This window comes from Mytilus galloprovincialis, chromosome 14, assembly GCF_965363235.1.
Source record: "Mytilus galloprovincialis chromosome 14, xbMytGall1.hap1.1, whole genome shotgun sequence".
Classification (NCBI taxonomy): Eukaryota; Metazoa; Mollusca; class Bivalvia; order Mytilida; family Mytilidae; genus Mytilus; species Mytilus galloprovincialis.
This window is the reverse complement of record NC_134851.1, coordinates 62,393,194-62,408,592: the sequence shown is the minus strand read 5'-3', so window position 1 is coordinate 62,408,592 and position 15,399 is coordinate 62,393,194. Positions and strand designations below refer to the sequence as shown.

The 15,399-nt window shown below is 33.5% G+C and overlaps 1 protein-coding gene across 1 annotated transcript in view; it reads left to right on the top strand.

Annotated features, from left to right (window-relative positions):
• LOC143058007 (uncharacterized) overlaps positions 1 to 15,399 on the top strand; it is a 50,706-nt gene that overhangs the window by 16,154 nt on the left and 19,153 nt on the right. Inside the window, exons 6-12 of the mRNA XM_076231470.1 lie at positions 640 to 1,212; positions 2,239 to 2,377; positions 6,968 to 7,053; positions 8,063 to 8,206; positions 8,565 to 8,744; positions 10,350 to 10,679; positions 11,654 to 12,392. Coding sequence (XP_076087585.1) covers positions 640 to 1,212; positions 2,239 to 2,377; positions 6,968 to 7,053; positions 8,063 to 8,206; positions 8,565 to 8,744; positions 10,350 to 10,679; positions 11,654 to 12,392 — 2,191 coding nt within the window. The remainder of the gene's footprint in view (positions 1 to 639; positions 1,213 to 2,238; positions 2,378 to 6,967; positions 7,054 to 8,062; positions 8,207 to 8,564; positions 8,745 to 10,349; positions 10,680 to 11,653; positions 12,393 to 15,399) is intronic.

Sequence of the window (15,399 nt, the reverse complement as noted above, 5' to 3'; positions counted from 1 at the left end):
TATAGACCATTATTTAAAATACATTGTGTGCAACCCATGCCAGTCATTCCAGTCTTTGGTACATGTTTGCATATCAAAAAGCAATTACTATGGGGGAAAATGCATGATTGAGTTTGTAGGGGCACTCATACATGAAATGATATATGTCATACAAAAAAAAGTCAAAGTGAAAGAAATAACTTATAAGCTGTTAAGCATTCTGTCAAAGATGTTTATTTGTTACAATATAAAGTTTGATTTATAGTCCTGGTTGCAACTCTGTTAATATTTCTGATTTAATCAATAACATTGACTTGAGTACATAAGATTTAAGGAATAGTTCCAATGTATTTACCATAGTAATGTCTTGTGCACAGAATAGAATTTTGTCTTTGTGAACACTTGGACCGACACTGTTTGAAATTTATCAGTCCAATCTTATAATTGCATATTCACTAACTTGTGTAAAACATCTGAACTAACATTGTAAAAACATGAATGTACACTGTTTGAAGACAAACAGGCGTCTGCTGTTAATTCAAAATTTAATCATGGTACCTATGATGAGTTTATTATCAGACATTCAAAAAGTTTTATCAGTAAAATGATCCCGACTTAAACTTTTCAAGAACTGTATTTAATATATTCCCTACTTTTTAGGAAAGGGGGACTTCTCCTCCACAAGGCGAAGCTAGTGCTATTTGTGCTCAGTTTGCAGCTCTGGTTGATGCTACCATGAGATCAGGAGGAGGAAGAAAGCATCCTGCACTGAAGCCTTCTGAAGTTCTACCACCAGGTGTGCAACCACATCACTTGAAACAAACTGCACCAGTTATGGAACTTCAATCTCAACCTCCGATTGTTATGAAAGACACCACAAACAGCATATCACAACAACAACCAATTGTAATTACACCACATGTCTCAGCTCCCCAACCACTGAGCAATAGGTCTGCACAGCAAACAGTAAGTTCTGGAGGGTATAGTGGCATGCCACCGACTTCATATCAAAACACAATGACAATGCACCCAGTACCAAAGAAGAGACCTCCTTCTGCACCAGGGATTACTGCGCCACAACCTTTTACACAGAAAAGAGAGAGAAAGATTTTGTACATTGTTGACCCCAATACTGGGAAAGATATAATAAGTGATGTCATGTCTACAAGATCAACACCACCTGCATCCACTGGGTCAGGGTCTAGAGGACGAACTCCTAATGAGATTATTGAGGTTTGTCTTCAAATAAATCAAATTGAAGTGTTTTAATTTTTCTTCCAAATATTTAAAATTCTGTAATGAATGAGTTAAATGTATTGTATGTGAACTAAAAAGACTGAATATGTCTTATTATTTGCTGGGTTGAGAAAAGTGCAAAGGTTACTTATAGTATTCTGATGCCTGATTGATAGGTCAGTGGAAATCAATGAAAATGGGGTACCTGTTATGTGTAATCTTCCACAAATTCAACCCAGATTCATAAAACTTAACAGTAAGATTGCACATTTTTTTAAAGTTGTGCATTTGCTGTTATAAAATTCTTTGAGGAATATTTTCCCATTTAACCTTGGGAATTTTCTTTTTCGTTTACTTGTTATAGTATTTCCATTTATTTAGATGTTCAATTATAGACCATTATTTAAAATACATTGTGTGCAACCCATGCCAGTCATTCCAGTCTTTGGTACATGTTTGCATATCAAAAAGCAATTACTATAGGGAAAAATGCATGATTTGTAGGGGCACTCATACATGTTATGATATATGTCATACAAAAAAAGTCAAAGTGAAAGAAATAACTTATAAGCTGTTCAGTATTCTGTCAAAGATGTTTATTTGTTACAATATAAAGTTTGATTTATAGTCCTGGTTGCAACTCTGTTAATATTTCTGATTAAATCAATAACATTGACTTGAGTGCATAAGATTTAAGGAATAGTTCCAATGTATTTACCATAGTAATGTCTTGTGCACAGAATAGAATTTTGTCTTTGTGAACACTTGGACCGACACTGTTTGAAATTTATCAGTCCAATCTTATAATTGCATATTCACTAACTTGTGTAAAACATCTGAACTAACATTGTAAAAACATGAATGTACACTGTTTGAAGACAAAAAGGCGTCTGCTCTTAATTCAAAATTTAATCATGGTACCTATGATGAGTTTATTATCAGACATTCAAAAAGTTTTATCAGTAAAATGATCCCGACTTAAACTTTTCAAGAACTGTATTTAATATATTCCCTACTTTTTAGGAAAGGGGGACTTCTCCTCCACAAGGCGAAGCTAGTGCTATTTGTGCTCAGTTTGCAGCTCTGGTTGATGCTACCATGAGATCAGGAGGAGGAAGAAAGCATCCTGCACTGAAGCCTTCTACTGAAGTTCTACCACCAGGTGTGCAACCACATCACTTGAAACAAACTGCACCAGTGATGGAACCTCAATCTAAACCCCCAATTGTTACAGAAGACACAACAAACATCATACCACAACAACAACCAATTTTAGTTACACCACATATCTCAGCTGTGCAGCTTCCTTTAGAAAACACCCAAAGTCTTTCAACAATTTTTAAATATTTTGTGCATAATGTGCATTCTCAAACGTTAGCTAACCTCTTAAAAGCTTTATATTATAGAAGCTAGAAGACCTGAATGCTTCATACTTTTTATACAACCGCAAATTTTTTTATTTTTGTCGTATATTGCTATCAAGTCGTCGTCGTCCGAATACTTTTAGTTTTCGCACTCTAACTTTAGTAAAAGTGAATAGAAATCTATGAAATTTTAACACAAGGATTATGACCACAAAAGAAAGGTTGGGATTGATTTTGGGAGTTTTGGTCCCAACATTTTAGGAATTAGGGGCCAAAGAGGGCCCAAATAAGCATTTTCTTGGTTTTCGCACTATAACTTTAGTTTAAGTAAATTGAAATCTATGAAATTTTGACTCAAGGTTTATGACCATAAAAGGAAGGTTGGGTTTGATTTTGGGAGGTTTGGTCCCAACAGTTTAGGAAAAAGGGGCCAAAAGGGTTCAAAATTGAACTTTGTTTGATTTCATCAAAAATTGAATAATTGGGGTTCTTTGATATGCGAAATCTAACTGTGTATGTAGATTCTTAATTTTTGGTCCCGTTTTCAAATTGGTCTACATTAAAGTCCAAAGGGTCCAAAAATTAAACTAAGTTTGATTTTAACAAAAATTGAATTCTTGGGCTTTTTTGATATGCTGAATCTAAACATATACTTAGATTTTTGATTATGGGCCCAGTTTTCAAGTTGGTTCAAATCAGGATCCAAAATTATTATATTAAGTATTGTGCAATAGCAAGAAATTTTCAATTGCACAGTATTCAGCAATAGCAAGAAATCTTCAATTGCACAGTATTGTGCAATAGCAAGCAATTTTCAATTGCACAGTATTGCGCAATAGCAAGAAATCTTCAATTGCACAGTATTGTGCAACAGCAAATATTTTCAATTTCAATTTGAATTGAGATCAGTTTTGGAAAAAGGGAAAGGGGGATGTGAAAAAAAATGGGGGAGGGGGGTTAAACTTTTCTCATTTCAGATTTCATAAATAAAAAGAAAATTTCTTCAAACATTTTTTTGAGAGGATTAATATTCAACAGCATTGTGAATTGCTCAAAGGCAAAAAAAATATTTTAAGTTCATTAGACCACATTCATTCTGTGTCAGAAACCTATGCTGTGTCAACTATTTAATCACAATCCAAATTTAGAGCTGAATCCAGCTTAAATGTTGTGTCCATACTTGCCCCAACTGTTCAGGGTTCAACCTCTGCGGTCGTATATAGCTGCGCCCTGTGGAGCATCTGGTTATATAGAGGCCTTATGTTAAGAAGTTTCCGTCTGTCATTTGTCCATTGTTCTTGACCTCACTTGCATGGTTCAGTGACTACTTGAAAAAAAAGTTTGCAATGCTAATTTTTATAAATACAGACAGACATGTTCATCAAAAAATATTTCAATACACCAAATACAGTTGATCTTTTGCAAGGTCCTCAAGGCCGTTAGACAATTTTCATTTGACCTCGATCTCATTTCTTGGATCAGTATATAAGGTTAAGTTTTCATGGTCAAGTCCATATATCAGATTCTATAAGTAGTAGGTCTATTTTATTTGGTATATGGAATAATTGTAAGGTGTTCATGTCCAACTGGTGTCATCTGACCTTGACCTCATTTTCATGGTTCAGTGGTCAAAGTTAAGTTTTTTGAGTTTTGGTCTTTTTTTCTTATACTATATGCAAAAAGTCAACTATATTTGGTGTATGGAAATATTTTATGATATTTTTCATCTTTGACCTTGATCTCATTTTCAAGGTTCATTTCTCAGTGTAAAGTTATTTTGTTTTGGTCTGTTTTTCATCAACTATAAGCAATAGATCAACTGTATTTGTTGTATTGCAGGATTGTAAGGTGTATATATATGTCTGTCTGGCAGGTATCATCTGACCTTGAGACTCGTTTTTATGGTTCATTGGTCAATGTTAAGTTTTCATGGTTAAGTTTGTTTCTTAGATACTGTAAGCAATAGATCAGCTATATTTAATGCATACATCAATTGTAAGGTGTACATGTCTCTCTATCATGGTTCATCTGACCTTGACCTCATTTTCATGGTTCATTGGTCATGTTAATTTTTTTTGGTTTAGACTGATTCTTAAAAACTACAAACAATAGGTCAACTATGTTTGGTTTATTGAATTATTGTAAGGTAAACATCTGTATCTGGTTTAGTTTATCTGACCTTGACCTCATTTTCTTGGATCATGTTAAGTTTATGTGTTACTTTTAGTAAAACTTTATATTGAGGACTATTGATATAAAATCAATGGTTAGTTACCTAATAAAATAATGGAGAGAGACATTTCTTGCTTATGCTAAGCAGAGTTGCTCACCTGAAACTTTCACTGTTGAGATGGTGTTTTTAATGCCCATTAGGTGTTACCCTTGTCAGTCTGATTTACCTTCTCTAATTTCTGTTTGCCTCAACCAAGTTTTTTGGTTATGTTATTTAACCATGTGTTAGTTGTTACATTAGCTTTAAACTTGGTACAGATGTTCAATATGTTGTGAGCTTTTAGAACTGTGTTTATGGATGAGGATTGATCCTGTGTCTGCTCATGTTTTATCCATTCAGCAAAGTTGATTACGTTTTGGAATCAGATTTCTCTGAAATAAGACCAAATATTATAACTGTTCAAGACAACTCTGATAAGAAGTTTCTAAACCTAAAATAAGTGTAAAATACAGTTTTTGGCTTATAGCTATGAAACTAAAGCATTTAGAGGAAATCTACAGTATTCTCCTCTTACATTTCTCTAAAAATATTACAAAATAAAATCAGGAGATGTAGTATACTTATCAACAAGAATACTATCCAACATGTCCTATTGCAGCAGAGTCCAAATGAAGCAGAAATAAGCTACTAAAGCATCGTACAGCCTTCAACAATGAGGCATAAAATGAAATATCATGTGTTTCAACTTACTGAAAATGTTGCTGCCCAAATAATTGTCCCCACGCAAAACATGTTGCAGGGACATGGAAATACTGGGCATCCAACAGGTGTGACTGTTCCTCTTTCCTTCCCGTCTTGAATGCGCTCACACAGGTACAATTCTTGCCAGATTTTTATAAAACTTATACTATAGGTCAATATCATCAATATCTCAGATAAAGGTCGTTGATAGACTTTTTATACAACTGCAAAATAAATTGGCGGTCATATGTTGGTATCACATTGACGGCGGCATCAGCATTGTTTCGGGACAATAACTTTAATTTAAGTGCATGAATCTCTATGAAATTTGGGCAAAAGGTTTAATACCACAAAAGAAAGGTTGGAATTGTTTCTGGGGTACTGATCCCAACCGTTTAGGAAAAAGTGGCCAAATCAAGCATTTTTCTTGTTTCCGGACAATAACTTATGTTAAGTATTCTGATTACTCAACCACCCCCAAAACTAATCCCAAACTTCTATTTGTGGTATTTCAGAATTACTCTGAAATACCTCAAATAGAAGTTTGGGATTAAAGTTTGGGATTAGTTTTGGGGGTGGTTGTCCAAACCGTTCAGGAAATAGGGACCAATAAGGTCTAAAACAAGCATTTTTTTCTAGTTTTCAGACAATAACTTGTGTTTAAGTGTATGGATGTCTCTCAATTTGTTCAAAATTTTATAAAAAAGAAAATTTCTTTCTAATTATTTTTTTTTAATTTTTTTGAAGAGGGGATGGTTAAAAAAAATGTTTTAGGGGCATACCTGTCAACCTATGACAATGAAAATACAGGTGATGACCTGCATAGAAAAACTATTGTGAGATGACATATAAGGGGAAGTAACTCAAATTGTTTTTAAAACAACTTTGAAATACACAAATTATTCAAGACCTAAAGCTAAGGTAATTGGTGTTAATTATCAGTGTGTTTGACACCAAATCTGTCAAGTGAAGCCATGCAGTGAAATGGGTCACTTGATTTGAGTTTACACAGGTAGTTGAAATACAAATTTGCTGGTAATTTCAAAGGAAATCAGTCTAAAAGCTTTGGAATCCATGTGAATACGGATTATTTTCCGAATTTCCCGGGTCATTTAGTCAACCTATGGGTGTCCCCGGTGATCCCTCAGAATTGTGAAAATCTTGGGCCACTCCGCAGGATGGAGGTCAGTTGATAGGTATGTTGGGAGGGGGTAGGCAATTTTTAATTTTTTTAAACACACTCTAGACCAGGATTGTAAAAATCTATACAGGCCAATAAGATATAAAAAAAAAAAAAAAAAATTTCCTTTGGGCCAGTAGATTCAAAAGTTTTGTCATAAGAAAGCTACATACTTCATTACATGTGTATTTCCAGAAAAGGAAGGACTGAGCTTATATGGAGTTGTGATACTTATTGTCTCTCGACATTGTCTGAAAAATCAATGAAATAATGTTAAGGCATGATTTGTTTTAGGGGTACCACAAGAGGAGCAAGTACAACAGCAGCCACAGTTTTACATTTCTAAAACAGGGTATTTTAATCCAGAACAAGTACAACAGGTATGTTAGAAGTTAATACTAAGGTAATTTCTTCATTTTCCTTGATATCATAATCTTCCTGTTAGAGAAGCATTTAACAATTAGATTACTTACAACATGACTTATTTTATGATTTATTCCATATATTATTTAGCCATTGATGTTTGATTTAAAAGGATTCAAACAGGGTATATATTTATTTGTAATCTGTTTACTTAATGATATAACTTTCCCTTTTATGCCCCCACCGTTACCAGAGGGAGCATTAAGTACTACTCTTGACAGTATGTATGAACATATATATTTCAGTCCAAAAATTGGTTTCTGTGCTCTAAGTTTAGTTTGCTTCAACCAAGTATTATGAAACTTATGTATAATGCTTATTCACTCACATACAGATCAAGTTCTAATTTGAATTGCTTCACTTTTACTGTTCTAGAGTTATGCCCTTACAAATTGAAAAATTGCTGAAATTTTCGATTCTGATCTCTTATTTAAGATTGCCTCAAATAAAAGTTCTCAAATGCTTATTACATCAAAACTAAGATCAAGTTTGAATTTGTGTGGCATCACTTATTATTGTGTATTGAGTTGTGTCCCTTTATAACCCTATATGAAAGCAGGGATATCATCTGTGTCCCAAAGACACCTTTTCTATTTATGTTGCTCATATATGAATTGTAAGTTGGTCAGATAATCCGATGAGGTATTTGGAATTTTAAATCCAAATTTTAATTGCCACTCTTAATGTATCTCCCTCATGCAAAGCTCTGATTCCTTTCACGGATTTGGCTATACTTTTTGGACTTTTTGGATTATAGCTCTTCATCTTTTATATTAGCTTTGGATTTCAAATATTTTGGCCACGAGCATCACTGAAGAGACATGTATTGTCGAAATGCGCATCTGGTGCAAGAAAATTAGTACCGTTAATTTTATTAACATATGTGATACTATTATTGACGGGGAAAGTGTATGCAAAAAAAAAAATTATGTATATATTTATTTAAGTATACTCTATTTTTTTCAGCAATTTCTTCAACAGCAGGTGAATCCAAAACAGAACCATCCCCACACTAACTCTAAAGAATTGAATAATCAACAGTCGGTACAAGGCCAAGCCCTGGCTCAGCTACAAAACATGTCTCAACAACCACACCAAAGGACACCAGCAGTATGCATATAATATACAAAAGAGTCAAGTTAAAGAGGGAATGGGCATTGTCTGCTCTACTTTAATTACTCAAGTGTTTGATGCAAGATTTAAAGTTTGAATTTGGATACATGAAGTTACTAGTTTTGACCATAACTCAAAGATTGAAGCTGAATATTAATTGTACAATCAAAGGGTTAACGTATTGAATGAATATTGTTGAATATTATTCCACTAATAGTATATATTGCACTCACAAAATTGTGCTTTATAATAAACACCTACTCTGCACAATAATCATACAATTAACCTATAATACAGACCTGACATTTTGCTTTGTTCACTCTTGTTTATCATGGAGTCTGTTTTATTGTTTCAGCCATTTTACCCCCAACGGTCTATGTGGCCTCCTCAACAGCAAAGAATGAAGATGCCAGGACAAGAAAAGAGTCCTATGTATCCAAATGTAATGTTCATGCCTCCAAAAACCAACATGAACAGTTATGGAACACAGAATATTGTTCAGTCTCAGCCTGGAGGGAAAATGCAGCCAATGATGGTAAGATTTTTAAAGAAATTTACACCTGGTAATATAAATTAGTGCATGCAAAATATATTGTTGTCAAATATAAGTGATGTATTTATAGGTTTCAAAACCAAACTTGTTACAATTTTTAGCCTGCCTATTAGTTATTGCTCTTTGTGTGAATTTTCGCGTCTGTAAGTAAGCTTTACACATTTTCTTCATCAACTTTGAAACCAATTGTGTACATTTCTGTCTGAAAGCGGTAACCGGATCTCTATCACATTTTGTTGGTTCATTGTTGGTTTTATAGATTGAAAATAAAATGAAAATGCCATGGCTGAAAAGTAAAAAGACACACAAACAAAGAAAAGTAAAGAATAAACAACAGGCACCCCATCAAACACAGGGGATGATCTCAGGTGCTCCAGAAGGCAAAGCAGATCCTGCTTCACATGTGGCACCAATAGTGTTGCTTATGATATTACAAATCTGGTAAATTGTCTAATTCGATATGTCCCATTCGTGAAAAGGGAAGGGTATTGAAGGAACATATCCAATATAATCTGTGAAACGGTTAATCCATTATGGTCAACCAACTTGTGATGGCGTCTGTAAATTTATAATTTGAAATTCTGGGTTTGATAGCTTCCTGCATTATTAGCCACTTGTCCGATGCCCCAGACTAGTAACATTTTATTTTGACTAATACGTTTTTGCAAACTTTGTTTAAACACATAAGGAAAATTTCTGAATATTTGCCTACAGACTAGTAGTTAGAAAAGATTTTTGTGCAGACTGAAGATGAGATTCAGATTATGTAGTAGTCAGACAAAATCAATATTGTAAGCAAGCCTCCTGTGTCTACTTTTGTTTAAACAACTATATTTTTTATTATCATATTTTGGAAAAAAGTTAGCCAAAAAATAGAACATCTGGCTAAGGCTTATGAAAAATTATCGTATAAAAATCTGTCGATGGTTGAAAGCTTACATTGGTCTATCAGTTTTTTATGTCTTTTCGAGTTGGTATCTCGTGGATATATACCTAACGTCTCATTTTATTCATAAGCTGGAATGGTTTGAAGCTACGAGATGGTTTTCAACATCAACATGGAACTGAATATTTCTATGTGAGATGTTATGTTTCTTGCATCAACTAAATGGAATACAATTGTTTAAATTTGTGATTGGGTCACTTAAAGACAAGCTACTAATTAATGATTAGTGCATGAATTTGCTATGGAGTTATTTCATGAAGATTATTTGGCCTCACCCCCTCAGTCATGATCAAATGACCTTGAAATTTGTACATAGTTAAGGTGTTGAAGTTAAAGATAAGGATAGTTAACTTTAAAGGGAATCACCTTGTGCAAGTAATAGATTGGGTATAGGGTTATATTAGCATTGGTGTATCTCATTTCTATGGAAATTATTTGGCCTTGACCCTCATCCTTAGTCCATTTACTGAAATTTTTTGGTAAATTGCATGTTCAAGTTATTAAATACAATTTTCAACAAAAGCGTTATCCATATAAAATAAAGGTGAAACATATCTCTTTGTCAACAGTTTATTAAAATTCTGTGACATTTAATCTCGTTGTATTTTTTGGCTAATATTCTAATGTATAAAATGTTTTAGCTTCCTGGTGGTCAGAAGATGCCAGCTCCCAAACCACTGTACAATATGTCTGCACAGCAAACAGTAAGTTCTGGAGGGTATGGTAGCATGCCACCGACTTCATATCAAAACACAATGACAATGTACCTAGTACCACCACAGGGACTTCTTTCTGTACCAGGGATGACTGCGCCACAACCTGTAATACAGAAAAGAGAGAGAAAGATTTTGTCCATTATTGACCACAATACTGGGAAAGATATAAGAAGTGATGTCATGTCTACAAGATCAACACCACCTGGATCCACTGGGTCAGGGTCTAGAGGACAAACTTCTAATGAGAGTATCAAGGTTTGTCTTCAAATAAATCATGTTGAAGTGTTTTAATTTTTCTTCCAAATATTTAAAATGCTGTAATGAATGAGTTAAATGTATTGTATGTGTATTAAGAAGACTGAATAAAAGTGCAAAAATAGCATTTAGTATTGTGATGCCTGACTGACAGACAGGTGGAAATCAAAGAAAATAGGGTACCTATTATGTGTAATCTACCACAAATTCAACCCAGATTCTTAAAATGCGCATATTTTAAAGTTGTGCACTTGCTGATTTAGATTTCTTTGAGGAATACTTTCCCATTTAATCTTGGGAATTTTCTTTTTCTTCTACTTGGTTTATTTCCATATATTTAAATGTTCATTATAGACCATTACTTAAGATACATTTTGTACAACCCAGTCATTCCAGTCTTTGGTACACTTCTGCAAATCAAAAGGCAATTACTATGGGGAGAATGCATGCTTGAGCTTGTAAGTGCACTCATACATGTAATGTAATATTTCTTACAAAATCAAATCTAAAAGTAAAACAATTAACTTATAAGCTGCTCAGAATTCTGTGAAAAGATGTCTTGATTTATAGTCCTGGTTGCAGCTATGTTAATACTTCTGATTTTATCAATAGCATTGACTTGAGTGCATAAGGTTTAAGGAATAGTTATAATGTATGTACCATGGTAATGTCTTGAACATAGAATAGAATTTTGTCTTATGGGACACTTGGACCGACACTCTTTGAAATTTATCAGTCAAATCCTATAATTCCATTTAAATATATTCATTAACTTGTGTAAAACATTTGAAATAACATTGTAACAACATGTATGTACACTGTTTAAAGACAAAACGCATGTCTTCCATAAATACAAAATTTAGTCCTAGTATCTATGATGAGTTAATTATTAGACATTTAAAAAGTTTCATCAGAAAAATGATCCCGACTTACACTTTTCAAGAACTGTATTTAATGTATTTCCTATCTTTTAGGAAGGGGGGACTTCTCCTCCTCAAGATAAAGTTAGTACTATTTGTGCTCAGTTTGCAGCTCAGGTTGAGGCTACTATGAGATCTGGAGGAGGTGGACAGCATTATGCACATATGCTCTCTACTGAAGTTTTGCCACCAGGTGTGCAACCACATCACTTGGAACAAACTGCACCAGTGATAGAATCTCAATCTCAACCCCAGATTGTAATGAAAGACACCACAAACAGCATATCACAACAACAACCAATTGTAATTACACCACGTGTCTCCGCTGTTCAGTTGCCTAGAGAAAACAACCCAAGTCTTTCAACTAGTAAGTCTAATGTGAATTCTCAAAACAATGTAGAAGTAGTTGAAGCTACAAGGACAACATCAGAAACTCCAAAAACCATTAGTTATGTAGATACTTTGTCAAATGTAGAAACTAATGGAATAAGTAAAGGTTACAGTCGAGAACTGTCACAAGAATTAGTTAGTGATAGAAAGGTTATAAATGCAATGGACATAAGTGTTCCCACACAAGTGGAAGAAAAGGTTGAAACTATAGTTATTTCAGAACCTTCAAAAACAAAAAGTAAAGAAAAGGTTGTCAAAATTGAATATAAAAAACAAAACCCTGTTGTCAAAAGTGAAGAAAATATGTTGATCCAGGAAGTAGGGAAAGAGGAGTCTGTATCTATTGATCCAGTACCATATTCAAAAGTTTTAGGGGAAGCAGCTCCACTTATGGAAACATTTGGTTAGTTATAGTTTGTGTTTAGATAATATGATTAAGTTAGAGTTAATTTATCAATGGGTAGTTAATTTTTACTTACGGCCTTAGCAGTGTTAGCTAACTTCTTAAAAGCTTTATATTTTAGAAGCTAGAAGACCTGAATCCTTCTTACTTTGTATATAGATGCCTTATGTCATAGTCCATTGTCCTTGACCTCATTTTCATGGTTCAGTGACTACTTGAAAAAAAGTCAACATCATTTGTAATGTTAATTTCTTTCTTATTATGAGTAGTCATGGTAGTAGGATAGCAGCAGCAAAACCGAATGGTAGGCATTGAAATTCATATATTTTTTCATTCCATATGAATTTTAAATATTTTTTGTCTGATTCGTAGATTGAAATGGAAAAATATGCATGTGTCAATTTCAAAGATGTAAAAAAGCTATTAGAAATTCCTTTTAAAATCAAATGTTTAGTTTCTAGTTTGAATGGTAATAGCTAATAAATTTATTCAATGGTTTCAAATTTTCTTTTTTACTAGAAGTATATTTGAAATAAACTGTTCTGATTCATCAAAAGATTCCTTGATAGCACCTTTCTCAAGCATATCAACTATTTCTTTGTTAAGAAGGGCCTTTTCCTAATTGTTAAATTTTATAGGAACAGGAATTTTTCCCTGAATTAGCTTTTTATCAAATTGTATCTTCCTAAATTCCTTAATTGTAGAAACAATCCAATTGTCTTTGGTTGAATATTTCCAATTTGAAATTAAAAAAAAAACAGTTTTCAAGACTTTCTTTTAATATTTTTAATTTTATTTCTCACTTTTAAAATCTTCTTTTCTGATTGAAGGTGTTGGGTCTGTTTCCTCTCAATTGACCACGTGACATTGACTACGCTGCAGTAATGTTCTTATTTATTTTGTTAATTTCATTGATATCTTTTAATCGCTTGCCAACTTCATCTCCAAAAGAGCTAGAACTTATACATCGATATCTTCGTTAAGATTGCAAAGTTTGGGGGTATTTCTTGTCTATTTGTGACTTTAAAGACATCCGTCTTTTTATTGATAGCTCAAAGTAAGTATTGCTTAAAATTGCCAATGCTTTAGAAATGTTTTCTCTCATAAGTTTAATATCTTGACTTTTGGATTTCAAAATTTCAGCCACCTCTTATCAATGGTACGATACCACAACCCAGCAATTTTTGTTTGGGGTTGCTACCAAAATTTTACAATTTACAGGTATCTTCATCTCTCTTGTCATTACTGACACATCAGATTTATTTTTACATAAATTGTCAAATACTTAAGCAAAAGATGGGATAAGCTATTCATCATATTGTTCATCCTCTTCTAAAGTCTTAGGTAGTTCATAATCAAATTCATCATCTGATGCAACAACTTGAGGTTCATTTTCTTCATTAGAAAATATATTATATGTTGCCAATCACATGTGTGACTTGTTATTATACTAACTCAATGTGGATACCAGAGTATCTGACAAACCTTTAAACAGAGTTTAAAGTAACTATGACTCGTCTAGCTAACTATTTGCAGTATTTTCTTTACTGTGCTTTTGTAGAATTCGTAACTTTACAAGGTTTTTAACCCGCCTTACTGTTATTCTGCTCCCTGATGGCAACTCATTGTCCGTCTTAGTCACCTGCCTTTTAGGTATTTTTGTGCTTGCTGGCTAAAGCCTTGCCTTTTGAAGAGCTTTTACTTTTCTTACCTTTCATTGCATTGTTGTTTTACTGCTATTCAGATGCTCTCGGCAATTAATATTTGTGCTTCTCAGTTATCAAACTCTAGATCATTAATGTTCTCAATTTTAGAAAAACCAGCAAATGAAGCATCAACTTTTTCGTCTGACGCAAATAATTTTAATATTTCATCAACGTTATCATTACTGTCACCATCGCTTAATCAAGATGTACAGTGGATAGATTCTGCCAAATTTTGAAATTTATTTAACAGAATATGTTGCAAAACTTTTATTTTGTGTCTAAATCGAGTCGACTTTAACCAATCTGGCCTTTTAAAATAAAGAGGCTGGTGACGTGTCTTTGCAATGGGCCTATAGTAGTGTTCAGACAAAAAATCACTCAGCTGTAAAAAAAGGTTTACGGCATTGGCGTAAAGTATCATGGTTCACTTCTTAACCTGAGCAAGCCCAGGATTTTGTTATGTAATATGTCATTGTTTTCTCTTTCTCTTTAATTTATACAGAATGTTAAGGTTTAATTATTATTCTGTTCAGACAGTTGACGATGCCTCTATAATGTCTTTCTGGAAATTATTAATTTAAAGCAAATTATTATTAATTGCATATAAATAAAAGCAACAGTAGTATACCGATGTTCAAACTCATAAATCCATGGACAAAAAACAAAATCGGGGTAACAAAGCAAAACTGAGGGAAACGCATTAAACACAAGAGGAGAACAACGACACAACACTACAATGCAACACACATAGAAACGGACCAAGCAACAGACAAAATCCCACGAGAACAACAAATATAACATCAAAAGCAAATACATGAACTTGGGATAGACAAGTACCTTGACACGTCTTATCGCAATGTGAATTTACACTCAAAAATAAAAGAAAACAAACGACGCAACGTTAAAATTTAACACATACAGAAACGAACTATAATATAACAATGGCCGTATTCCTGACTTTGTACAGGACATTTTTAAAGAAAAAAATGGCGGGTTGAACCTGGTTTTGTGGCCTGCCAAACCTCCCCTTTTATAGCCATGTGAAATATAACATTAGGATGACAACTCAACACTACAGGACTACAATATAAATAAATTGGAGAATACAATTGCCAAAGAAACACACGAACAACAGCCAACAAAAGGCAATAAGTTGAAAATTTTAATACGCCAGAAGTGCATTTTATTCACACAAGATCTACTAGTGATGCCCAGATACAAAAGTTTGAAAGCCGAAACAAGCACAAAGTCGAACAGCATCGAGGACCAAAAGATCAAAAAAGTTGTGCCAAAAACGGCCA